This window comes from Lindgomyces ingoldianus (genome assembly GCF_010093535.1).
Source record: "Lindgomyces ingoldianus strain ATCC 200398 unplaced genomic scaffold BDR25scaffold_35, whole genome shotgun sequence".
Lineage (NCBI taxonomy): Eukaryota > Fungi > Ascomycota > Dothideomycetes > Pleosporales > Lindgomycetaceae > Lindgomyces > Lindgomyces ingoldianus.
In genome coordinates this window covers 379,754-405,099 of record NW_022985196.1, presented here as the reverse complement: position 1 = coordinate 405,099, position 25,346 = coordinate 379,754, and the positions used below count along the sequence as shown (strand labels likewise).

General features: G+C 30.8%; 1 protein-coding gene across 1 annotated transcript; it reads right to left on the bottom strand.

Moving 5' to 3' along the window:
* Nucleotides 1-22,454: 22,454 nt before the first annotated feature.
* Nucleotides 22,455-23,373, bottom strand: BDR25DRAFT_345705 (uncharacterized protein). The gene is made up of 3 exons (XM_033694074.1): nucleotides 23,177-23,373; nucleotides 23,065-23,105; nucleotides 22,455-23,009 (listed from the first exon to the last, which is right to left on the bottom strand). Exons 1-3 carry the CDS (start codon nucleotides 23,315-23,317, stop codon nucleotides 22,466-22,468), a joined length of 726 nt encoding a protein of 241 aa, XP_033542942.1. The 5' UTR covers nucleotides 23,318-23,373; the 3' UTR covers nucleotides 22,455-22,465.
* Nucleotides 23,374-25,346: the final 1,973 nt, after the last annotated feature.

Sequence of the window (25,346 nt, the reverse complement as noted above, 5' to 3'; positions counted from 1 at the left end):
ATGCACTACTCTTGCGCAGGTAGTTCTTTTTAAAAGAATAGTTATTAGTAAGCTTATAATATTATAATTTTATTTAAAATAGCTTAAAGTTTTAATGTATTACTAAAACAGTTTTAAAGTTAGTGCTATAAAGCTTTTAAGACTAAGTTTATAGCTACTCTAGTCTAAAGTTATAAGTGCTAAATAGAGAAGTATAGTGCTATATAAGTAAGTTGTTTTACTAGTTCCTTTAAGTACTAATAAATTAGTGCTTTAAGGATATCTCTGTGCATAAAATACTTAAGAATAATGCTTTTATATATTACTATTTACTAAAAGTAGTTACTTTTTTAGTTAATTAAGTATAAGTATAAGTAATAGTTTTTTTAAGCTATTTATATGTTTTTTTATCTCTCTAATATTTTATACTAAGTAGGTTATAGGTAGTAAGGCTCTAAAGTAACTTTAGACTTTATATAAAGTAAAAAAAGTAAGTATAGGTTTAAGTATAAAACACTATTTTTACTATTTTTAAACTTTTTTTTATTTTTACTTTAGCTTCTTTTTAACTAGTTCTTTTAGCTATAACTTTATTTTTTGTTTACTATGCTTATTACATCTTTTGCCTAGTGCTTTAAAAAGGAGATTTTTACACATATTTATAAGCTTCTGCTTTACTTAGAGCCTTAGCTACTACTTATCTAGAAATAGTGCTATAGCTATATTACTGCGCTATTATTTAAAAAAAAGTAGTAAAAAGCTTTTAGCTTTTAATTTTTATATAGCTATAAACACTAGTGTGTGCTTAAAAGGCACACTATTTAGTATTTATAAAGGCTGTGCTAATAAAAAAGTAGGTAGCTATATAAAAAAAAGTTTTTTTAAAGCTTTTTAAATTTATGCTAACTTTATATAGCTTAACCTTTACTTCTACTATGCTAGAAATATTCTTTAGTACTATATTAACTAAGCTTTTAACTATAATAAACATGCTATTAAAACTATAAGTAACTTAAGTTAAAAACCTAACTTAGATACTAAGGCTTAGCTTTACTATTAAAAAAATGTTCTTTTATATACACTAGCCTTTAAAAAGCATATTAATGCATACTTCTAGTAGCTAAAGCATAAGACTAAGGGCTTTACGCTAGCAAAGTATGCCTAGCAGTATTAGGTTTTTTAAGAACATAACTATAAGTAGCATAAAGTATGTCTTAGTATTACAAGTTATTTAGATTATAGCTAACTTTATTTTAAAGTAGTTTTAGTAGTATTAGTAAAAACTATCTAAATAATACTATTATTTAGTCTAAGTTTAAGGCAATTTTTTTTAAAGACAGCTGCGCAACTAACTAAGAGAAACAGTAGTACTACTATAGGCTAAATATACCTACTGCTAAGAAGGTAAGCTTACTAGTTATAAATTAGCAGTTTAGTATAGCATAAATAAATTAAAAGTGTGTAGAACTTTTATTTTACTAAGAAAGTAGCTAGTAATGTTTTTTAGAAATTTTTAAAATGTTTTTGTTATATATATAGATAATACCTAGTCTAGACTTCCCTTAGAACCTCTTTAGGTCTAGTGTAGCCCTAGATAGTACCTTTAATACAGACATTTCTACTACACTCTAGGTTATAACTTTATAAGCTACATAAAGTTAAAATTTTATAGTAAAAAGTATAAGTTATTACTTTATTTTTATTTATTTATATACTAACTTTTTTTAGTAATTTCTATGTTACAGAGTTTAGATTATATTAAGTTTTGCTGTAAGTGCTAAAGTTAGTGCAGTTATACCCTAAAAGGTACTTATAAATGTAGTGTTTAGCTATTACTTTTATTATAATGTATTATAAAAAGTAAGCTAATAATCTTATAAAACTTTTTTATAGTTTTTAAGTAGAGTTTTTAAAAAGCTACTTAAGCTACTTTATAAGAAACTATTATCCTACCTTTAGATTTTTATGTTTAAGAATTCTTTTAACTTTATAGTAGTCTTTACTATCTGTCTCTAGAATGTGTACAGGCCTAGGCTAGAAAGGCTTTTTTTAAAAAGGTTTATTCTATTACTCTAGCAGTAAAATATAAAAGATAAAATAAATTTTTTATATTAATTATAGTAAGTTTAGCTAGTATGCTAGCTTTTTAATTTTCTTAAGTACTTTAAAGGGTTCTAAGTATGTTGCATTAAGCTTCTTTAATAAATGCTATGTTTTAATATACTTTAACCTTAGAATAACTTAATCTTCTACACTAAAGTGCTTTTTTAAATGCTTAGTGTTGTACTATTTAACCTAGTGCTGCTACACCTACTTAAGGCATAAGCGCGCAGTTTCTTATTACTTATTTTATCTTAAAAGATAAGTAACTACTTAGTCTTATAAGGCTAGTGCCTTTCTAGACTTATTTTATACCTAGGGTAAGCGCTTAAGCTAATAATTGTCCTTAACTCTATTAAAGCCTTTTAAGGTAACTTTGTACGCTACGCGTATTAGGCATTTACTATAAAAAAAGTGTTTTTTTAGAGTTATAAGCATACTTTATGTATAGTAGCAGCTTACACTAATTATTCTACTAGTAGTTTAAGTATAACTATAAAATAACTTTAATTTTTAATTTTAATGCTTAGTTTACTTATTAGTCTAAAAATAAAAAGCTATACTAAGCTAGTAGTTAATTTTTAAGTAGAAGCAGATATCTAACTAAAACTAACTAGTAAAGATTAAACTATAGTTAAAAATAAAAGTATCTAGCAGTTCTATCTTTATAAAGAATTACTCTTTTAAAAGGGTAGCTAGTTTTTTTACTATAATAGTCTTAGTAATAAAAAGGTACTAGACATACTTTAAAAAGTAGTTAATAAGTACTAAAATTAAGTTATAAGTACTACTTATAAAGTCTTTTAATTCTAGTAAGTTAGTAATAAAGTCTAGTAAGTAGTGCTTTTATAAAGAAGTAAGTAAAAGTAAAAGTTCTAGCAACTTTTAAAGCTTATGCTGCTAAATCTTATTTAGCTAGCATAGTGTGCACTTTATAATATACTTATAAACATTATAGTAAAGGTATAGCTAGTAGTATTTTCTTTTAAAAAGGTCTGTAGTCTTTTTAACACTATAATGCCTCTTTATAAAGTTATTATAGTTTTTTATTAGAATGTTTTAATATAAGGCTTTATTATCTAAAATCTACACTCTTTTATTTCTGCGCAAGACACCTATAGAGTTATGCTTCTAAAAAGGGGTGCCTTTTTTTACTTTACTTACTTTTTTTTGGGTTAAGAGTGCATTTAACTAATAAGCTATATTATTTTCTTACACCTACTTAACATACTTAAAAAGATGTTTTAAGACTTTTAAAGTATAAGTGTTTTTATTTTATATAGCTATAATAGTAAAATAGTTTAGTAACAACACTTTATAAATATAAAAGTAATAAAAGAACTTTTTTATAATATCTTAGGTCTGTTGTTACATTATAGGTTCTCTGTAAAAAACCTACAGCACTTTAAAATTAACTGCCTTATAACTGCTATAGTCTATAGAAATAATAGGTTAGGTTAATAAAAGCATACCTTTAATAGTTAACATTATGTTAGGTAGATTTAGGTGTTCTCTAGGTATAGTACAGCACCTTACTAGGTTACTGTTAGAAGAAGTTATATGTTACAATCCTTGCTTCGGGAAGCACTCGGGTCTGGTGATATTCCTAGGTGGGGAGTAGGACGGATAGTAGGGGCCAATCCGGTAGGGTGTACAGTCCTACGTACAGGCTATTAGGCTAATGGAGGGAGAGAGAGTGACCGGATTGTGGTTTGCCCTATGTGCGGTAGTAGGGAGGCCAGGGTTAAACAGTCCTGTTAGACAGAGTTAGAGGTATATATAGTGTAAGATATACAAATAGTATTATAGCTCTTTAGAAAGCTAAATGCTACTTAGTCTATGTAAAGAATAAACTAAACATTAAACACGCCTCTTAAAGGTTGTTTAATGCAGGAACTATATACATGTACAGGGAATGCTAAGGGGAGTTAGCAGGAGTTTGTAGGAGCCCTCTAAGAGGGGTTTCTATAAGCTTCTTTAAGCTCCCTTAAGCTCCTTTTAATTCACAGCCTGTCCTCCTATTAGACAACGCATTCTTCTATAATCTTGGGTAGCTGCGCTACCTCCGCGTCCTCTAGTTGGTCTGTAAGCGAGCCCTGCCCTAAACTGGCTAGATTGTGGAGCACTGCTGGTGGGGTTACGTTAGTCCAACTGTAGACTGTAACACGCTGCCCCCTCTCCCTAGCGGCGTCCTTGCCGCTCTGCTTACACAACTATGTTAGTAAGAGTTTGTTTATAAGGTAGGCGTCTACCTGCTAGAAGGCATCCTTAATATCTATCTGTCTTATGCTAAATAGCTTGTTAGTCTTATTTATTCTACTGTCTTTATGTTGCTTGTTGCTTTAATCCTCTTTGCTAGACAAAGATAAGGCCTTGCAGCGCTTACTAATTTTTAGGGTTGTCCTGTGTGTTAACCTTATCCTTAGATAAGTGCGTTAAGTGTGTAAAAAAGCATAGCAAATGCAACACCTTTATTTCTAATGCTATATAAGATTGTTTAGAGAAGGAGAGAGAGACGCTTCTTTAGAAGGCTAAGGCCTTAAAGGCCTAGGATTGCGCGTTGCAGGATAAGTAACAGGCTTAGGACTAGAAAGAACTAGCGCAGGATTAGGAGCAGCTTTGTCTGCGGGAAAAGATACTAGAGGTAATAGATAGGGAGCATTCTAAACAGGATTATATCTAAAAGTTGCTAGATTTATTAAAGGCTTGTTGCGCAAAATACCTAGAAAGGGATCTATTTTCCTTAGACAAGATAGAAGCTCTTAAGGCTAAAGCAGAGGGTTGTTCTTCTCTTTAACTATTATTAGCTAAGACTTGTCTCTAAAGGCTGCTGCTATTTAGTAATAACATAGTTATTTCTTTTAATATAAGTGCCTTATCGCCTAGCTAGTTTCTTTTAGACAAGCCTAAAGGTACCTCTATACTAATAGCTGCGCGTTCCTTAAATTCTTAGCTAGTTTCTATGTGTTTTTACTAGTAAGCTACTTTTTCTATTTTACTAGAAATTTTTTTTAATTTTTTTAATTACTAATAATGCGCTTAACTTTGTATTCTGTTTCCTTGTCCTTTTATTTCTAAGTAGATAAAGAAACTTCCTTAAGTGCTTTCTCTAGTCTAGAAATATAAAACTACAGGTGTATTCTTATATAAAGGGGAAGCTTAAGCTTGCAGTTGTCTTATTAAGTTTATAAGACTTTATATAGTTCTATTCTTTTTTCTGCTAGCTTTCTAGAAGGTCTAGGTATCTTAAGGTTTTTAGTGTTAAAGTATATGTAGTCTTCTAGACAGATTTCTAGTCTTAGTTATTATAATTAGTTTATGTATTTCTCTATTGTTTCTCTACTAGATCTAGCTTCTATAGCTAACTTTTTATGTACTTATTATAAGTTTATTAGTTAGTCTATTAATTTCTATAAGTTTGTAGGTTAATTCCTATGTAATGTAAAATATAAATTATATTTAAAATTAGCCTTATATAGTGTTTCCTTTATTATAGCTAATTCTACATTGTTAATAGCTAATTACGCTATTAAAAGCTATTCTGCCTAATTATTCTAAGTATAAGAGATGTACTTCCTTAAATACTTCTTTATTTCTGCATTTATTCTTTTAGTTTGCCTATCTGTCTGCGGATAGTAGGCTGTTAATAGCTTATGTGCTATGCTAAGGTGCTGCATTGCTGCTTTCTAGAAGCTGCTAGTAAACAGCTTATCTTAATTAAAGACAATAATCTTAGGGCATTTATGTACTAATATTATGTTTTGTTTTAACTTATAAATAAATTTCTTAGCTGTTATTATTTTTTTTAAAGGCTAGGTGTGTAGATATTTAGTAGTTTTATCTAGAGCTACTATAATTATATTGCACATCCTGTCTGTCTCTAGTTCTTTAGACAGAGGTAATCTTGTAATAAAGTCTATTATAATTATTATCTATAGTAGGTTTAGTGCTTTAATTAGTTAAAGGTATCTATAGGGTTTATGCCTTTATAAGTTATTTTTATTGCAGGTATTGCATTTTTTAAGCACCTCTGTGCATAGTTGCTTTATCTTTAGTATTTATTGTAGTATAGCAGCCTTTAGCTTTTTCTAAAGGGTGCCTATTCCTAAATGTCTAAACATTAGGGATTTATAATATTCTTAAATTAAGTTTTTCTATTTTTGCTTGCTAGCTGTAAGCATATAGAATTCTTTTATAGGTTAAGGTCTGTTATAGATCTATCCTTTACTAGTTTCTTTAAAAAATGTAAATTTCTTTGTTCCTTTCTTTTCTCTATTAAAGTAGTTTAGTCTCTGGCTAAGAGCATTAGCCTGCTAGTTCTGTGCTCCTAGGACATGCTTAATAATGCAGTTAAACTAGGCAAGCTTTATTACCTATCTTACATGCATTAGTAATAGTTTTTTTACTGTTAAGAACATAACTAAGTTTACATAGTTAGTTATAATGTTAAACAGTTTTACTATTTTATGTAACTTTATAGCCTAAACTCTTATAGCATTTAGTATTACTTTTAGTTTTTTGTTAGGTACGCTGTAGCCTGCTTTAGGTCCTAAGAACTTAGCAGAGTAGTACGCGACTAGGTGCTATTTTCTGTCTTCCTATTTCTAGTAGAGTGCAGCTCTACTGGCCCCAAGGGATGCGTCTGTGTGGATCTTTATGTCTAGTTGTGGGTTATACATTCTTAGTACTAGTTTGTCTGTTATAGCTTGTTTTAGTGTTATAAATGCTTTATTTATCTTTAGGGTCTAAATAAACTTTACTATTACCTACTTTTTAGTTATAGCGTTTATTAATAGTATAGCAATTTTTAAATAGTTTTTAATTATTTGTCTAACATAGCCTAATAGTCTAAAGAATCCTTTTACTTTCTTAACTATTATAGGTTCTAGCTATTCTAGTACTTTTTATACTTTAGCTAAGTTAATCTTTATTTCTTCTTTATTAATTATAAATTCTAAGTATTTTGTTTTAGTAACATAAAACTTGCATTTAGAGAGCTATAAGTAAAGTTTGTACTTTCTAAGCTGTTCTAAAACTTTTTGTACCTTTTGTATATAGTCTTCTAGGGTATCTTTTAAATAGATAAGGACGTTATCTAAGTATACTAGGGTAAAGACGTCTAGGTAAGGGTTAAGAGCAGTATTAATAATTTGCTAAAAGGTTGCTAAGGCATTTGTTAATCTAAATAGCATTACTAATAGCTTATAAAGTCCTTATAGAGTCTTAAACACTATAAGCTACTTATCTTCTTCTTATATTCTTATCTTGTTAAATCTGTCTTGTATGTTAAACTTTATAAAGTACTAAGTTCCTTTTAGCTAATTTATAATGTCTTATATAATTAGTAGGGGGAATTAATCTTAGACTATGTTATTATTTAGGGTTCTATAGTCCTAATAGACTTAGATTTTTCCTCCTTTCTTCTTTACAAAGACTACTGCTAACGCTATAGGGCTATAGCTTTTCTAGATGTGGCCTTGTGCTAACATCCTGTTAATGTACTTTTATAAGGCTTTCTTCTGCGCCCTAGTTAAGGGGCAGAGCTTATGTGTCTTTAAGTTATAATTTTTTATTAGGTTAATAGCGTAGTCTTAGGGCTAGTGCAGTAGTAGTTCTCTAGGGTCTTCTAGCGTCTTAAACATGTTCTTATAGTCTTTGTATTTAGGCAGAATTTAACCTTCTTTTTAGACTTGTACAACACTAATCTATTCTACGTCCTTATTTGCTTTAATTTCTTTATAAAAGACTTTTTTAAGCTTTTCTTTTATTATTTTTATAGCCTAAGCTTTTAGTTCCTAGTAAGGGAACCTTTAAAGTTTCCTTTTTTTAGGGTAGTAACTGCTATCCTGTTTTGCTTGTTTGTGGACTAGGCACTTATTGTTATAGCATGCTAACTAGGTTATGTGTGCGTGATTGTTAGGGGTTTTTATTGTTATAGTTCTCTAGTTAATTGCAGGGTTATGTGCTCTAAGCTAGTTATAGCCTAGAATTACATTATATTTACCTTCTAGCTTAAGTATGTTTATAGACCTTTAATTACTTATATTAGGGGTCTTAAGGTCTTTTTTATAAGTTTTTAGGTTAATCTATCCTCTACTATATTTAATTAATAATGTGTTAGCAAGGGTTACTTTAAACAGGTTTTTTTTTATGTAGTATAGTATGCTTTATCTGTCTATCTAGTCCTTATCTATTGCAGTGAAGGTGCATCTGCTATCTACAAGGGCTAGTCTAGGACGTTCTCCATACGTGAAGGTGGTTGTTAGGCTATGTCCTGCCCCTTGTCCTACTGTAATTACTGCTAATATGTTATGTTTAACTTCTTTATTAGGAAGGGGATAGAAGTTAATGTCTTATAAGTTATTATTAAATTTGTTTTTCTTTTCTTTATAAATTTAATGTTCTTAATTATAGCAGTTAGCTGCTTTACATTTATAGTCTTTAACTAGGTAATATAAAGTTAGGTAGTCTTCTTTTTTTACTGCCTTTTACTAAAAGTAGTAGAACTTATAATTTTTTTATTTATTACACTTTATCTATAGTTCTTGCTTATAAAGGGGAGCTGTCTAATAAGTGTAATAATTTGTGGTTTTGCAGGCTAAGGCTGTTCCTTGCTATAGGCAACTGTTGTAGTTCTTTTTCTATGTAGGCTACTATCCTGATTAATGTTTATTGTCCTAGTGTTTAACACAGTACTGTTGTGTACACTAATACTAGGGGTATAGACAATTGTTAGGTCTATGTAGCGTGTTAAGGGGGCTCTTCTAAGTCTACTAAGGGTATTCTTTTGTTTGTATAAGCTGTATAGGGTGCTCTTTCTATTAGCACTTACTTGTGCTATAGGTACTGCTTCTGTAAAGAACGCATTGTCTATAGTTCTGTTATATTACTAGAGCTTTTCTAAAGATTACTAGGCTTAAAAGCAGTGTCTTTAGTTTCTTAGGTGCTAGTTATAGTACTTTAAACCTAGCAAGTTTGCCTAGCTATTCTAGCTTTTAGTTTTTAATCTTAGTAAAGAATTACTATTACTTTTTTTTATTTATAATATTATATTTAACTTTAGCTATCCTCTAGATAATGTTAAATGTTAAATAGTTATTACTAATGTTTATTTAGTAAAGTAAGACTATATAATTACTTAAGTAGTTATGTTATAATCTGCACTTCTAGCACCTGCATCTCTAAAACTGTTAGGAAAGCTCTCTTGCTAAAGTACTAGGGGTCTAGTTTTAGAGAGGGAAACGCTTTTCTTCTTTCTAAACATTTATAATATATTTTTAGATCTAAGTTTCTTCTTTATATCCTTTAAGAATTATAAGGTCCTGCAACACTATATTAAGGCTGCTAAAATCTTAAATAACTACTTCTTAATATGCTTTAGGGCAGTTGTTTAAGGGATAGTTTCCTCTGCATTACTAGCAGAGTCTGTTATCTAGTCTTTCTTGTATTTTCTTATTTATAAGGCTGTATTTAGCAGTAATAGCTTTTATTATTGCAGTAGTATTTTTATTCTCCCTCTTCTAAAAGTCTAGGTAATTTTAGCAGAAGTGTCCTACTTTTTTATAGTTTAAGTAGGCCTTGTCCTTTAACTACTTCTGTTATTCCTTTATTAAAGGCAGCTTATTGCGTCTTAGAACTTAGTTTTTCTTTAAGGGGGGGCTTTATATATGCTTTACATAACTAAGGTCTATTAGCTTTTTATTATATTAGGGAAGCTTTTTCTTTTTAGAAACAAATTCTAGCTTCTAGAAAGTTCTTTTTAATTTCTTTTCTCTTTTATGTTTCTTATAATAGTTGTTATAAGTTGTTGCTTTCTTAATATAATCTTTAAAAGTAGTTAGTTAGTCTATGTGCATAAACTTATCTTTTACTTTGTTATTTAGTTTATTATAAAACATGTAGCACAGGGCTTTCTAATTATTTTATTTGCAGATGGCTATTTGTTCTCTAAAGCGTGCTGCATAGTTTTAGACTAGTCTGCTGCCTTATCTTATATAGTCTAGTCTGTTAGCTGCAATTCTTTTTTTGTCTAGGGTTCTATAGATAGCTAATAGGGCTAATTTAAAGTTTTTAACACTACTAAATACTTTCTTAGTTTTAGAGTTAAGAGGTGCGCTGTTAGCTCTAAAGTCTATCTAATTATTAGTGTAGGGTTAGAACTAGATTGCAGGGGGGCCTTCTAAGTGTAATCTTATTTAAAAGATTATTTCTGCGTTAGTCTAAAATGCTTCTTTATTATATTACATATAGAGGTAGCATTTAGTAAAGAATAGTTAAAAGTCCTTTAACAATCCTCTAAAAGGCTTAGAGAGGGCTAGTTTTAAAGCCTTCTTAGCTGCAACACTTACTCTATCTATTAAGATGTTTTACACTTTTACTAGCTCTACTTATAGTTTATGTATCTAGTAGGCTTAGGTGTTAGTCTTATAAGGGTTAATAAAAGGTAGGGGATTTAATAGGTTTATAGTTTTTTAGTAAAAGTTAGCTATCTTTTATTTAAGTTTTAATAGGTTACTAACCTTATTACTAATCTGCTAGAGCTTCTTAATGTTGTCCTAGATAAAGTTAATCTGTTCTGCTAGGACAGCTTTACTTTAGGTAGGAACTTCTGTAGATCCTAATAGCGCAGCGTAGGCTATGTTAGAATCTAAGTTGTGTTATAAGGTTACTATACTTTTTAAAAAGGTAGTGTTTAATGTTATAATCTTTGCTTTAAGAAGCACTTAGGTCTAGTAATATTCCTAGGTGGGGAGTAGGACAGATAGTAAGGGCTAATCTAGTAGAGTGTACAGTCCTACGTACAGGCTATTAAGCTAATAGAGGGAGAGAGAGTAACTAGATTGTAGTTTGCCCTATGTGCAGCAGTAGAGAGGCTGGGGTTAAACAGTCCTGTTAGACAGGGTTAGAGGTATATATAGTGCAAGATATATAAATAGTATTATAGCTCTTTAGAAAGCTAAATGCTACTTAGTCTATGTAAAAAATAAACTAAACGTTAAACACGCCTCCTAAAGGTTGTTTAATGCGGGAACTATATACATGTACAGGGAATGCTAAGGGGAGTTAGCAGGAGTTTGTGGGAGCCCTCTAAGAGGGGTTTCTATAAGCTCCCTTAAGCTCCCTTAAGCTCCTTTTAATTTGTGGCCTGTCCTCCTATTAGACAACGCATTCTTCCATGATCTCGGGTAGCTGCGCTACCTCCGCGTCCTCCGGTTGGTCTGTAAGCGAGCCCTGCCCCAAACTGGCTAGATTGTGGAGCACTGCTGGTGGGGTTACGTTGGTCCAACCGTAGACCGTAACATTATACTACATGCTGCCTAACTAGCGTAATAAGCTGTAGACATTTAAATTATTTACACTTAAAGCTTTTACTATAAAGTTAAAAGCATTACATTTTATAGTAATTTTACTTTTTCTAAGGAGACTTCTTTTGCATAATTAAGTCTTTTAGATAGTCTGTTAGCTAGGTTTTCTAGACCTAGCTTGTATTTAATTTTAAAATTAAACTGCGCTAGCTCTTCTGCTTAGTAAGCTTACTTAGAAAAAAGCTTTTTTATTATTATAAAATAGCATAGATTATTATAATTAAAGAGTACTTAAATTATACTTAAGGTGTACTCTAGGTAGTGCCTTTAATGTTTAAAGCTTTTTATAATTACGCATAACTTCTTATTATGCGTATACTAATAGAGTTATAGGCTGCTTAGCTTATAGCTTTAGAAGGCTATAGGCCTTTAGTAGTAATTTACTACTAGCTTAGAAAACTAAGGCTAAAGAAGTATTACTACTATAGTAAACTTAAAAGTGTTTATAATAATTATTACTAGCTTTAATAAATTAAAGTGCTAAAAAACTAAAGCATCTATAAATTTTAACTAAAAAGTTAGAAAAGTGTTATAGGCCTTTTTAGGCTAGAACTATTCCTAGTACTACTTTATAAAACTCTTATAATTCTACTTTGCCTTCTTCTTCTTCTTTTTTAAGTTAGAGCCTTTATAGGGCAGACTTAAAGCTTACACAGCTATTATATAATCTACTAGTAAGTGTATAATTTTTAAGTAATTATAGACAAATTTTTAATAAAAGTTTATAAAGCCTAGAAATACCTAAATGTTCTTAAAGCTTTTTAGCTTAGGCTATTTCTTAATTATTTAAACACATAATAAGTCTATTACTATACCTTCTAGTGTAACTATAAAGCCTAGGAATTTAACAGCCTTTATTTTAAAAAAACATTTAGATGCTTTATAGTATAGTTTTTATTTTACTAGTTAATTAAGAACTTTAAATACATGTTGCTTATAGTCCTCTTTATTTTTAAAGTAAATAAAGATGTTGTTTAGGTAGATAATATAAGTCTTATCTAATAAGCCTTCTAAAGCCCTATAGATATAGGACTAAAAGGTGGCTAGAGCATTAGCTAGGCTAAAAAGCATAATAAAGTACTTAAAATGCCTATACTGTGTCTTAAAAGCAGTCTTCTACTTATCCTCTTTTTTAATGTAAAGCCTATAGTAGGCGTTATAAAAGTTAAGCTTTATAAAAACTTTAGCTTTTAATAAGTAATTTAATATCTTACTTATAAGTAAAATAAAGTATTAGTTCTTAATTATAATTTTATTAAAACTTTAATAGTTAACATAAAGTTGCAGTGTCCTATTTAGTTTTAGAATAAAAAGAATAGAAGCACCTGTAGGCAACCTGCTTAGGCGTATCTAACCCTTCTTCTAGGCTGCATTAAGGTATTTCTGCAGGATATCTAGTTTATAGCAGGAGAGGTTATAGATAGGGAGGTTTAGAATCTTCTTTTTTTTTTAATCTTTATAGCATAATTATGCTTACTGTTTAGCCTAAGAATATTTATATAATGTTTACTAAAAGCATACTACTAAGAGTAAAACTTAAGGGGAATATATATAAGTTTCTTAGAGTCTAAAGTGTTGTTAGTATTATTAGTGCTTAGATACTTATTACTATTATTAGAAAGTACCTAGGCAACGCCTATAAGCAGTGTAGCCTAGTAGTAGCCTTTATTATAAATACTAGCTACTACATAATAGGCTATAGCTTTAAGAAGCTATAAAAGCTTTAAAAATATCTTAACACACTTTTAAAAATGCTTTTAAATTTTAAGTATGTAATTTTTTAACTAGAGTAGCTCTTAATAATAAAAGTACTCTGTGTTCTACACTATATTGCTACTAAGCCTAGAGGCTTATAAGGCAGGTTTAGGGTGTCCCTAAAGCAGTTTCTTTAGAAGGGCTTTCTTTCTAATATTGTTGCTTATTAGTTAGATAGTATAAAAAGTAGGGTAAAGTATATATATAGTCTCCTTAAGACTATAGTCTTTTAAGAGCTTCTTAATAAGTACTAACTAAATTCTACTATTATTACTCTTTTACTACTTAAATATACTATTTTTAAAATAGATTTTAGAGTTAGCTTTTTGCAGTTAAGAGTACTTTAAAATTAGGTTATAGCTTAAGAAATTAGCTAACTAAAATCTCTAAAAGCTAACTTCTTTATTAGTACCCCTACTATCTGTGTAGATAAGGGAAAGATTATATAGTAATCTTAATTATAATTAGTAATTATTAATAAAGCTTGTATTAAGCTTCTTATAGTAGTGCTTACATAAAAGGCTATATTTCTAAATAACACTAGTGTTTATTAGGTTTAACTTAGCACTTATGTTATAAAGGCTGCAGAGAATAGTTAATCTGCTATTAAAAAGTTTTAGCTGCACTTTAACTATAATATAGAGCTGTTTACTATTTAATTTAGGCTTTAGTTACAAGTGTGTAAGATTTATAACTAGGGCTTTTCTTTTTTTATGCTATTATTACTTTTTTAGTTAAATTAGTTTTTTTAGTAAAGCTTATGTTTATTAGAAGTCTTTTAAGATGTTATTGCAGCAGTATTAGTTCTTTATACTAAAGACTACTAGTTACTTAGTAATTAGCTTATAAGCTTTTAGTTTTATCTTTTATTTTTCTACCTCTATTAAGAGTTTAAGGTAGAGTAGGACTACTTTTTTTTTTTAAGTTAAAGTGTCTTTAAAGCTAGCCTAGGATGTTATTAAAGCTTACTTAAAGTAAGTAACAGTTTTAGCGTTGCATATAGCACACTTAAACTTTAGCTAAGTGTTTATAGACTTAAGTAAGCTATTACACTACATTTTTTTTTTAAATAGATTTTAAAAAGTAGCTTTATATAAAGGCAAATTTAATCTTATAAAGTTTCTTTTTATTAAAAGTTTAAAAAAAAGTGTTTTTTAGAAAACTCTCTTACTAAAATAGCTAAGTAATAAAAGTGTTAAATGTATTACCTACTTTCTACTTTATATTCTAAAAGTAATAGTAGTTTTTATACTATGTTAAAAATTTTTTTAGGTAAGCTTATATACTTTAGTTTAAAGCTAAGCCTAGGTTTTAATAGTACCTTTATTAATAGTGCAACTAATTAGGTCCTTATAGACTTTAAACTAGATCTAGTTAATAGTTTATTAAGTTTAAGTAGTAAAGTTATTTAAAAGGTCTATATATTTCTAAATACTATTTATATCTCTTACTTAAGTGTCTACTTGCTGTAGGGTTAGAGACTTCTTTAAAAAGCTAAGCTTTAGAGAGGCCTTAATCTTAGACAGCTAACTTAGAGTCTTATTTAGGCTAGCTTAGAATTAGAGTTAATTAAAAGTAGTTCTAAAAAATAAGCTAAAGGTTATAAAAGTAATCTAGGCCTGTTTATAAGCTTAACTAATTTTAGCTTTTATAAAGAGTAACTATATAAACACTTTATTAGTTAAGAGTTGCACTAGGATAGTAGTAGAACTAGTTTAGGCCTGCCCTAGAAGAGTACTGCAGCGTATTACGTTTACCTCTATTACTAACAGTTACTATAAGTAGCCTATAAGAAGCTAACTAGTAGTCCTTAAGGTCTTAAAACTTAGGGGGCTTAGTGTAATAAGAGGGTTATTTAATTTTTATCTAGTGTAGCTTAAAGAGTTTTTAGGTTTAGTCTAACTGTGTCTCTAAAAGTTTCTAGAGTCTTACTTATTTTTTAACTTAAAGACTTAGTGTTTTTTATTTTCTACCTCTTATACTTACTAATCTAGTAGAATTTAGTTAAAGCGCTAGAATATAAAGTGCTTAAAAAGTTAAGCACTAGGGTTATTATAGGGCGTCTCTAGAACAGCCTTAGAAGGGGTAGTGGCTGTGGCTCTGCTTTTACGTGTGCAACTACTACTAGCTATTATTATTACAGCTCTTTAATTAAGGTAGAGCTTAAGAAGTAGTAGTAGAAGTAGCCTTTTATTCTTTAAACTAACTGCGTCTTTATAAGAGAGTATAAAGGATTTAAATTATAAGAGCACTGTAAAGCAGAAAGCATAAAGCGCAGAAAAGGGTATAGGATAGTATTAATAGACAAATCCTTAAGAAGACTTAGAGGTTTGTGAGAGGGTATATATATATATGTGCTAGGGCACGTGACAAGGGCTCTCTAGGGAGAGTCCGAGGCATGTCCAAGTTAACCGTGACAAAAGGCTACTTATAAATAATATATATAAAATTACCTTCTTTATTATAAAGCTTATTTAAAATAAGCCTAAACTCTAAGGTTTATTTACTCTCTTTTAATCTCTAATTAACTAATGCAGCACTTATGTATTAACTTTAAGGACTTTTTTAAAGATAAGTTTAGTTATAACTAAATTATAGTTATAATTAATTATATATCTAAATAAGCTATTTTTATTCTCTGCTATAAAATAATTAACACTTAAGAAATAGCTACTTTACTTATTTAATAAGTGTACTATTTTAGCTATACACCTAAAACTATTATCTTTAACTAGAGACCTTAGTTTATATCTAGTTTTTAGTCTAAATTTTATTAAATTTTAAGTATAAAAGTTAAGCTTTTTACTACTTATTATAAAGAAATAAATAGCTAAATAAAAATTATAAATAAGTATATTAATTAAAAACTAAAGCTTTTTATATTTTTTTACTAAAATAACTAGAGTTTCTTACTACCCTTAATTAATTAGGCTTAGATAACTCTACTTTATATAACTATTAAAATATCTCTATATTAGGTCTTATATAGCTCTAAACTATATTAAAGCTAAGACTAGAAACATTCTATAGAACCTATTACAGCTACAGACAAGTTAAATTATAAAAATGCCCTAGCATTAGCAACCTATATACACGCAGCCTAGAAGTCAGCTAAGACCTATATAGAAAAGGCCTAGGATTAGATGCAAACTATAGTTAACTACTACTACTAGCTAGTTAACTAAGAGGTTAGTAACATAGTCTACCTAAACACTAAGAACTTAGCTGTTTAAAGACCTAGCTAAAAACTATCTAAGTAATAAAAAAAGCCTTTTTAAAGTACTTAAATAGGTTAAAAACTTATACTACTTAAAGCTACTTTTAGAGTTAAAAATATATAACATCTTTATACTAAATATACTTTATAAAGACCTCTAGAATCTACTTTTAAAATAAAAACCTTTAAAACCCCCTAAAATTACTATTAATAAAGTAGAGAAGTAAAAAGTAAAGAAAATACTTAAGTACTAAGTAAAATAAGTAAAACATAACTCTAATCTAGTCTAGTATAAAGCTTTAAATTTTATAAGTTTTTTTTATAAACTAAAGGCTTTTTATAATAAGTATCTAAATTAGCTAGAACTTTTAAAGGCCTTATATAAGTAAATTAAGGCTTTTAAAGCCAGTGTAAAAGGCATAGATTACTTAGCAGATAATAAAGTATAAAAGTAAAAAGTTAATTTATAGTTATACATAATAGTATTATAACTTTATAGACATAGCGCTAGAAAAGTCTAACAGCAAGCTGTTAGACACTTTAAGACTTTTTTTTTCCTACACTTTTTTCTCTTCTCTCTCCTTTCCTCCCTTCTTTCTAGACTCCCTCTAAAACCCCTCTACTTTATCCTTAGCTACCTAAGAGCGCTGTAATGTGTACTTAAAAGTTAAACACTAAAGCCTTTAAAGCTAAAACTTAATAAAGTAGCTTAGCGTTTTAGTAGAATAAAGCTATCTAAACACTAGCTATAAAAAGCTTAGCCTTCTAGCTCTTTACAACCTGCACTACTTACACTAGGTTCTAAGTAGACTTTAAAATAGCTTTAAAAGCCCTTTTTATTTTATTTTTTTTACTCTCTACATTTTAAGCTGCTGCTTATAGCTTAAGATAGCTTTAAAAAACTAAAAAATTCTTTTTATAATAAAAAAACTTACACATGTGTTAGTAAACTATACTTTAGTAGTATTAAACTATATTTATATAAAGTTGCATTTTTTATTATATAAGGTGTTGCGTTTGCTAAAAGGTTAACCTCCTAGCTAGCACAGCAGAAGGATATATGTAGACGGATAGCTGTACGCGACACACCCCCTAGCTTAAACTGTGGAACAAGAGAGGTAAAACATAGTAAAACAACCTTAACACACTCTCCCTAGCCTAAGCAACAGAACTTAGAGACAGATCTAGTAAGGTAGCCTCTGTAATAGACGCACTGCCTAAATGCTTTTTACTAAGCGTAGGAATTAAACACACAGTGCTCTAGGATAATGTAATCCTATTAGTAGAGTAGGGGTGCGCAAATTTTTAAGCGCTAACTATCTACACTATGCTGTAAACTAGGCTTATAACTGTTGCGTTTGCTAAAATGTTAACCTCCTAGCTAGCACAGCAGAAGGATATATGTAGACAGATAGCTGTACGCGACATAAGGTGTAATATTTACATTTTTTTAATTTAAAAGACTAATAAAAAAACTTAACTTAAAAGCTATAAGCAAGAGCGTAGGCAGCTTAAAAGTAGATAACTTAAAATGCCTTTAAAAAGGCTCTAGAAAGAGGATAAAGCAGCATAGTAATTTTCTTTAATACTATAATTAGTTAGTAGACTAAGCTATAAAATGTTAAGTGCATAATAGTATCTATAAAGTAGAGATTTAAATAATAGCTAAAAAAAAAACTAATAATATTAACTAGACTATATAAGTAAGGTAAGCAAACACTTATTACTATAAATAATAAATTTGCTATATTAATAATAACTACACTACTAGTTACTACTAAACAAAAACATTATAACAAAGGCACTATATTAGTATTAGGTTTTTAGTCTATTTTTTTAGTAATAAGAAATTTTAGTTAAGATAGTTATACTTATTATATTTTATTTAAATTAGTTTTAAAGCAGTTTTAAATACTTTCTAAACACTATATAAAGACTATTAGCTTATAAAGAGAGAAGTAGTGTAATAATTCTTATAAATTGTTTTATTTTAGGTTGTTTAAAATCTACCTAAAGGGTCCCTATATTAGCCCTAACTATAACTTAATTCTGTTCTCTATAGTTACCTCTATTTCTTTATGTATTTAGTTGCACCTTGCTTTTATAGCTAGCTTAGTAGTTTTCTAATATCCTTTGTACAAGGCTTATAGGTGTTAATAGAAATTCCTAGGTTCTAAGTCCCCACGCACTCCTATATGCCTCTAAGTGGATTCCCACTGTATTTAGACCTATTGTCTTGCCTGTGCTGTTACACATGTAAGTTTTTTTTTTATAAAAATTTTTTTAAAGTCTTTTAAAGCTATTTTAAGCTATAAGCAGCAGCCTAAAGTATAAAAAGTAAAAAAAATAAAAAGAGCTTTTAAAGCTATTTTAAAGTTTGCTTAGAACCTAGTATAGATAGTGTAAGTTGTAAAAAGTTAAGAAGCTAGTCTTTCTACAGCTAGTGTCTAGGCAGCCTTATTCTACTAAAATACTAAGCTGCTTTGTTAGGTTTTAGCCTTAGAGGCTTTAGTGTCTAACCTTTAAGTAGATATTGCAGCGTTCTTAGGCAGCTAAAGATAAAGTAAAGGGGGTTTAAAAGAAGTCTAAAAGGAAGAGATAAAAGAAAGAGAAAAAAAGTGTCTAACAGCTTGCTGTTAGACCTTTCTAGCGCAATGTCTATAGAGTTATAATACTATTATATATAACTATAAATTAACTTTTTACTTTTATACTTTATTATCTACTAAGTAATCTATGCCTTTAGTTTATAAGGAGAACTTATAAAATTTAAAGCCTTATACTAGACTAGGTTAGAGTTATGTTCTACTTATTTTACTTAGTACTTAAGTGTTTTTTAGTAGAGCTTACTAGTAAGTATTTCCTCTACTTCTTACTTCTTTACTCTATTAATAGTAATTTTAGGGGCTTTAGAGGTTTTTGTTTTAAGAGCAGATTCTAAGGGTCTTTATAAAGTATATTTAGTGTAAAGATGTTATGTATCTTTAACCTTAAAAGTAGCTTTAAGTAGTATAAGTTTCTAACTTATTTAAGTACCTTAAAAGAGCTTTTTTATTACTTAGATAGTTTTTAGCTAGGTTTTTAAATAGCTAGGTTCTTAGTGTCTAAGTAGACTATGTTGCTAACCTTTTAGTTAACTAGCTAGTAGTAGCAGTTAACTATAGTTTGCATCTAATCCTAGGCCTTTTTTATATAGATCTTAGGCGTGTGTTTAGTAAGGTAGCTTTAAGAGAGCTTAGAAGTGCCTAAAAGGTCTTCTACTATTAGTGTAGCAGAGGTAATTTAAGGAATTATTAGGGGTAATTTAGTAGTTAGTAGGGGTTAATTAAGACGAACAGTTTTTAATCTAGTTACCTGCTTAATTTATGCTCTTAATTAAGCAACTTGGTTTTTTAAAGCTATGTTACTATAGTTTAACTCTAAATCTAGTAGGTTTTTAGCTTTAGGTCTTACAAAAGAGAGTTTAGCTGTTAAGGTTAGTAGTTAGAGGTTAGTGGTAGAGAGTTAGGCATTAGTAGTTGTCTCTAATCCTAATAAGTTATTAGTAGTCTCTAAGTTTCTACCTTAGCGCATTCTACACAACTTTTCTAAAGGCAATTCTAACTACAGAGAATAGAAAGTTCTAAACCTAAAGGCTTTAGTTAATAAAAGGTCTTTAGTATTCTATCTATAAACTAAGTAGTTTAATATAACAGTGTATATGTATTACAACCTAAACTAAATTAGACACATTTTAAAGCTTAAACATAGTTAAACAAATAATTAATATAATATTATTAATCAAGTTGTTACTTGCAAAAGTAAGTTTTTTAATATAATGTAACAGCATAGGCAAGATAATAGGTCTAAATGTAGTAGGAATCTACTTAGAGGCATATAGAAGTGCGTAGGGACTTAGAACCTAGGAATTTCTATTAACACCTATAGGCCTTGTACAAAGAATATTAGAAAACAACTAAGCTAGCTAAGAGAAAAGGTGCAACTAAATACTTAAGAGGAATAAGAGTAACTGCAGGGGGACAGGATTAAGTCATAGTTGGGGCTGATACAGGGACCCTTCAGATAGGTTCCGAGCGACCCGAGATGGAACAATTCGTGAGAATCGTTACATATAGTAGACTAAGACACTAACATAGAGGTAAGTTAGAGTGCTAGAATTGTATACTACCTAAGGTGTATCTTTAGAAACTTTTTAAAACTAATCTATATTAAGTCTAACTATAGAATGTTCGGTGTAGTTAATAGTTTGCTTTAAAATAGTTAAAGTGTTTCTTCTTTCTATGTTATAAGCTGTTAGGTAAGCTACTGTTATAATATCTTACCTTAACCTTCCTATTGCTAGGTGTCTTCTAACATTAACAGAGTCTTAGAGAAGAGAGAGGTGTAAGAGGTAGAGACTGTAACAGGGTAGGCAAGACAACAGGTTTAAATACAGTGTGAATCTACTTAGAAGCATACAGAAGTGTGTAGGGACTTAGAAACCTAGGAATTCTATTAACACCTATAGACCTTATACAAAGAATATTAGAAAACTACTAAGCTAGCTAAGAGAAGAGGTGCAACTAAATACTTAGGGGAATAGAGGTACAGTAGAAGCTAGGGTAGAGTTAGAGTAGATATAAGAAACCTTTAAATGTTAGTTTATTAAGCAACCTAAGATAGAAAATAATTTAAGTAAATTATTACACTACTTTTTTTTATAGCTAGCAGTCTCTATCTATAGTAGTTGAGTAGAAAAGCATTACTTGTAACAAGGTTAGCATAGTTAACCACGTGGCCTTCTCTCGCTTATAAAGGTTTAGGCTAGACTAGAGGCAGCCGCTAGTGCTATTGCTAACCCTAGCATTATCTATATATATATTATACTATGTAAGAATACTTAGCTTAAGTATTCTTATGTGTATCTTTTAGTGCAGTAGGAAAGTTGTATAGTATTAACTTAGTAGGCAGGGCGCCTACCTTATTACATAATACTTAAGCTACTTAAAAGTTAAGAGTTTAAGTTCTAGTAATTACTCTAGCTTAAATTATAGCAGAGGCTATAATTAAAGTAGAGTAGATATATATCCTTAGCCTTATGTCTTAGAGACTAAGACTATTAAGAGAGGGGTTAGTGTAACAAGGTTAGTGTAACGACACAGGCAAGACAATGGGTCTAAATGCGGTATGAATCTACTTAGAGGCATATAGGAGTGCGTAGGGACTTAGTAACCTAGGAATGTTATTAACACCTATAGGCTCTATATAAAAGGATATTAGAAAACTACTAAACTAGCTAAGAGAAGAGGTGCGACTAAATACTTAGAGGAATAGAGGTACAGTAGAGGGTAGAGGGTAGAGCTAGGTTAGAGTTAGAGCTAATATAAGAACCCTTTAGATATTAGCTTGTTAGGCCACCTAAGATAAAACAATTTATGTAAATTATTACACTACCCTCTCTTTTATAAACTAATAGTTCTTATTAATAGTAATTAGTAGTAATTCTAGTAAAAAAGTATTACTATTAACTATATTCTTTACTTTTTTAAACTAAAACTAGTCTAATTTAGCTAGGTGTTCTTACTCTAAAATATTCCTTTGTAATACTAGCAGTGTTCTCTAAACTAAACGCTATGTGTGCGCGCCTACTTTAATAGTAATCTCTATTTGTAAGGACGGGGCTCCGCACCACTCCGCCAATACAACCAAAAGGTACGAATAATCAACCAACGTTGATTTTCGGGTGCAGAATAGTATATATACCTGTCGCACGTAAGCGCCATCCTAGCCTTACACTATTAATGTTTAGCCTATTAATAATTAAACGTATTCGAAACGCCTATTCTAAGATATTAATTTAATCTATCAATCTATTGCACAGCAGGAAGCTTGACGATTGCATAAACTATGGATGGATAGTGAGTCGCACTCTCTTATATCAGGCAAGATAGCCAGCACATGTTCCAGAGCCGTGGATATCCCTTATAAAACCAATAGAAAACCTGGAAGATCTCCATCTGAAATTAGCTGTATGATATCCGTCACACCCATTGACGACCCACCTACTAGTCTACAGAAACGGCATGGGATTATCCTTGATGTGTCGACCCCAGGCTATAACGTCGTTGGCATTATTGATGAGGTGCATCACTTCCCCAACCTCGCTAAAATTGTAATTTTCGTACTTGCAGAATTGCACATTAAACCCAATCTGAACCATTCCGTAGCAATTCTTGGAATCGTTCCCATTTTCTGCGAGATGTTTGTAGAAATGATCTTTTGTGTGTTCCCAAGACTCTCCCGCCTTCTTGCATTCCATGAGCATGTACTCGTATTGGTATAGGCTTCTGCCGGGCCTTTGAAGAACTTTAAAGACGTAGAAGTCGGGTTGGGTATTGACAGACACCGCCTCCCAGACGACAGAAAATCCTTCGCTTGAGGGGAAGATGAAGCGAAGGATGTCTCCTATAGGCCTTCGGTAGATTCGTTCGCTCGAGTCCGGTATCTTAATCAGAAGGTTGAGGGCAGCCTTGACGTTGATATCGTCGAGGTATGTTTGAGGCGGTGGAGGGTTAGGGTTGATGAGGACTGCCCTCCCCGTTCTGTTGTTGTTCCTGGAGGGCATTGTTCAGCGTGGTTTGTAGTGCATGCGCCATGCACCGTGCGTACCATTGTGGCCAACTCTTTGTCGTGTCGAGGGCCCAGGTATCCTATCCAGTATTACCATCAGCGGCACAACATTGGGACCTGTTGACTGGTCTACGAGACGGGAATAACGTACGCCTGCGACATCTTGGAACCCCTCCGGGATTGCATAACTTGTCGTCCCTGCAACAGTATCGCAGTAATAGATTTGGCCAACGGCATTTGCGTATTGGTGGATTGTCCCGCCTACCAAGGGTCCAAGTTGGTAAGTAGTCATGGTTCGGTTTCCATGTGATTGGTAAACTATGACAAGAGGTTTGAATTGGATGATAGGAAACCCGCCTCGTGGTGGTCTATATAGTGGTGACCAATGCGGCACTGTAAATCTAGCCAAAGCGCTAAGTAACGTGTTTTGTCAGTAAGCTGCGCACCCCACCCAACCGCGCGAAACTGCGCCCACATCTTTAACTATAGCTTAACAACTAACGTACCTAACAGGTTGGCCGGCCACACGGGTTGGCCGGCCACTTTTGCCAAGCCCCTACTAAAACCACCCCATTCTCTCGCAAAACAGCCCACTTTAGCCCTATATAAAGTAATACAACATAAGATATTATTTAGAGTCTACTTCTGCTACTTGCTTACATGTACGCAAGTTATGCCTAGTCTAATTACACTACCTGCATTACCTTTAACTTAGCTTACCTCCTTTAGCGCGCACCTGCGTCTTTAGCTTCTTCCTATTACTACGCGCTCTAAACTCCTTTAGAGCAGTTAGACAAGCCCTATTCTTAACTATTAAGGTCCTTTCTGCCTAAATCTGCTTTCTTTTATGTGATTTACATTATGTAGCAGCCTTATTTACTGCTTAAAGCTTTATAATCTTATAGCCTACCCTGTTATGTTAATGCCCTAGATAACTGTTATCTACTTCTTATTACCTTACTATATTGCCTTTAGCTGTTTTTATCTCTCTAAAGCTGTAACAACTACTCTAGTTAATATCTAGCTTATTATAAAGCCTAACTTGTTAAAGTTATACCTGTCTTTATCCTAGATACTGTACTTAGCTTTTATATTAGCTACTAGGCAAAACTAGCCCTAAATAACCTCTAGATCCTTATAAAGCGCTCTCTTATAATTATACTTATAATTAAACTTTATTATAAACTTAGAGCAGTGCTTAACCTACATACTAGTCTAGTTTAAGCTAACCTAGCCTAGATTGCGCTCTGCAGGCAAGGAATTAGCTATATTAGCTATAGCTGCAAGCTTAGAGGGAAATCTGTGTGTAATAAGCTTAAGTATATACTTAACAACTACCTTCTTTTTAAGCTTAGTTAGATTTCTTAATTTAGGCTAGCATTCTGCTTATAAAGGCTGTCTAGCGCGTTAATTGCTTAGTGTTGTGTAAGAGACATTATAGATAGCTGCAGCGCGTTGCAAGAAGAGTTTTAAGTCTTATTTAAAAGCCTAAAGAGCAAGCTATATCTAATGTTCTTTAGAAGATTTAATCTAGTGTTGTTGTTAAGGCATTATGTAGATAGGTAGAGGTTAGTGGGGGCTTAGCAAAAGTGGCCGGCCAACCCGTGTGGCCGGCCAACCCGTTAGGTACGTTACAAGCCTAATCTTTAGCAAAAGAAGGTAGGCTTTAGCTTACTTTTATCTTAATTAAGTCTAACCTTTATCTATTAATTTATGTAACTACTGCAGTCTATAATGTACTAGAATCTACCCTCTAAACGCGCCTTAGTAGTATCTTTTTAAAATGTAAGACAATCTTAGTTAACTATAAGCTATTGCCTATTAAAAAGTAGTTACTTATTTCCTAGATTCTAGACCTTAACATAGCTTTCTACTCTATATTATTAATGTGTGTTAAATAGCAAATCCTCTACTTTAAGCACATAGCTAAGATCCTCTACTACTGCCTATAGGCAAGTGCTAGGTATTACGCTTTGTTAACAGCTAGGTAGAGCTTTAAATAAAGTAGAAGAGGAAGATACACTTCTAGCGCGCGCTCTTTAACGTACTTTATAGGCGAGTTGCTCACACACTTAAGTTACTTACTTTTGCTAAGACTATACTACACTACTCTTTCTACACTAATGCATTTCTAATAACACTACTTAGATGTGTTAAAAGAACATTAGATGCAGCTTATACTTTAGGCTTTTAAATAAAATGCAACACTTTTTAAGTAACACACTATAGCTATTTATAAAGTCTTTTAAAACATAATAAGTAACTAACACACTAAATAACCTTTTTAAGCTAATTATATAGCTAACTTATAAAAGCTAGAT

Bases quoted from the DNA above. Each gene is read 5' to 3' on its own strand.
- BDR25DRAFT_345705 (XM_033694074.1), bottom strand. From the start codon at position 23,317: ATGACTACTTACCAACTTGGACCCTTGGTAGGCGGGACAATCCACCAA. The intron at 23,106-23,176 runs GTACGTTATTCC...AATACTGGATAG, and splicing joins GGTTCCAAGATGTCGCAGGC to GATACCTGGGCCCTCGACAC. The intron at 23,010-23,064 runs GTACGCACGGTG...AATGCCCTCCAG, and splicing joins ACAAAGAGTTGGCCACAATG to GAACAACAACAGAACGGGGA.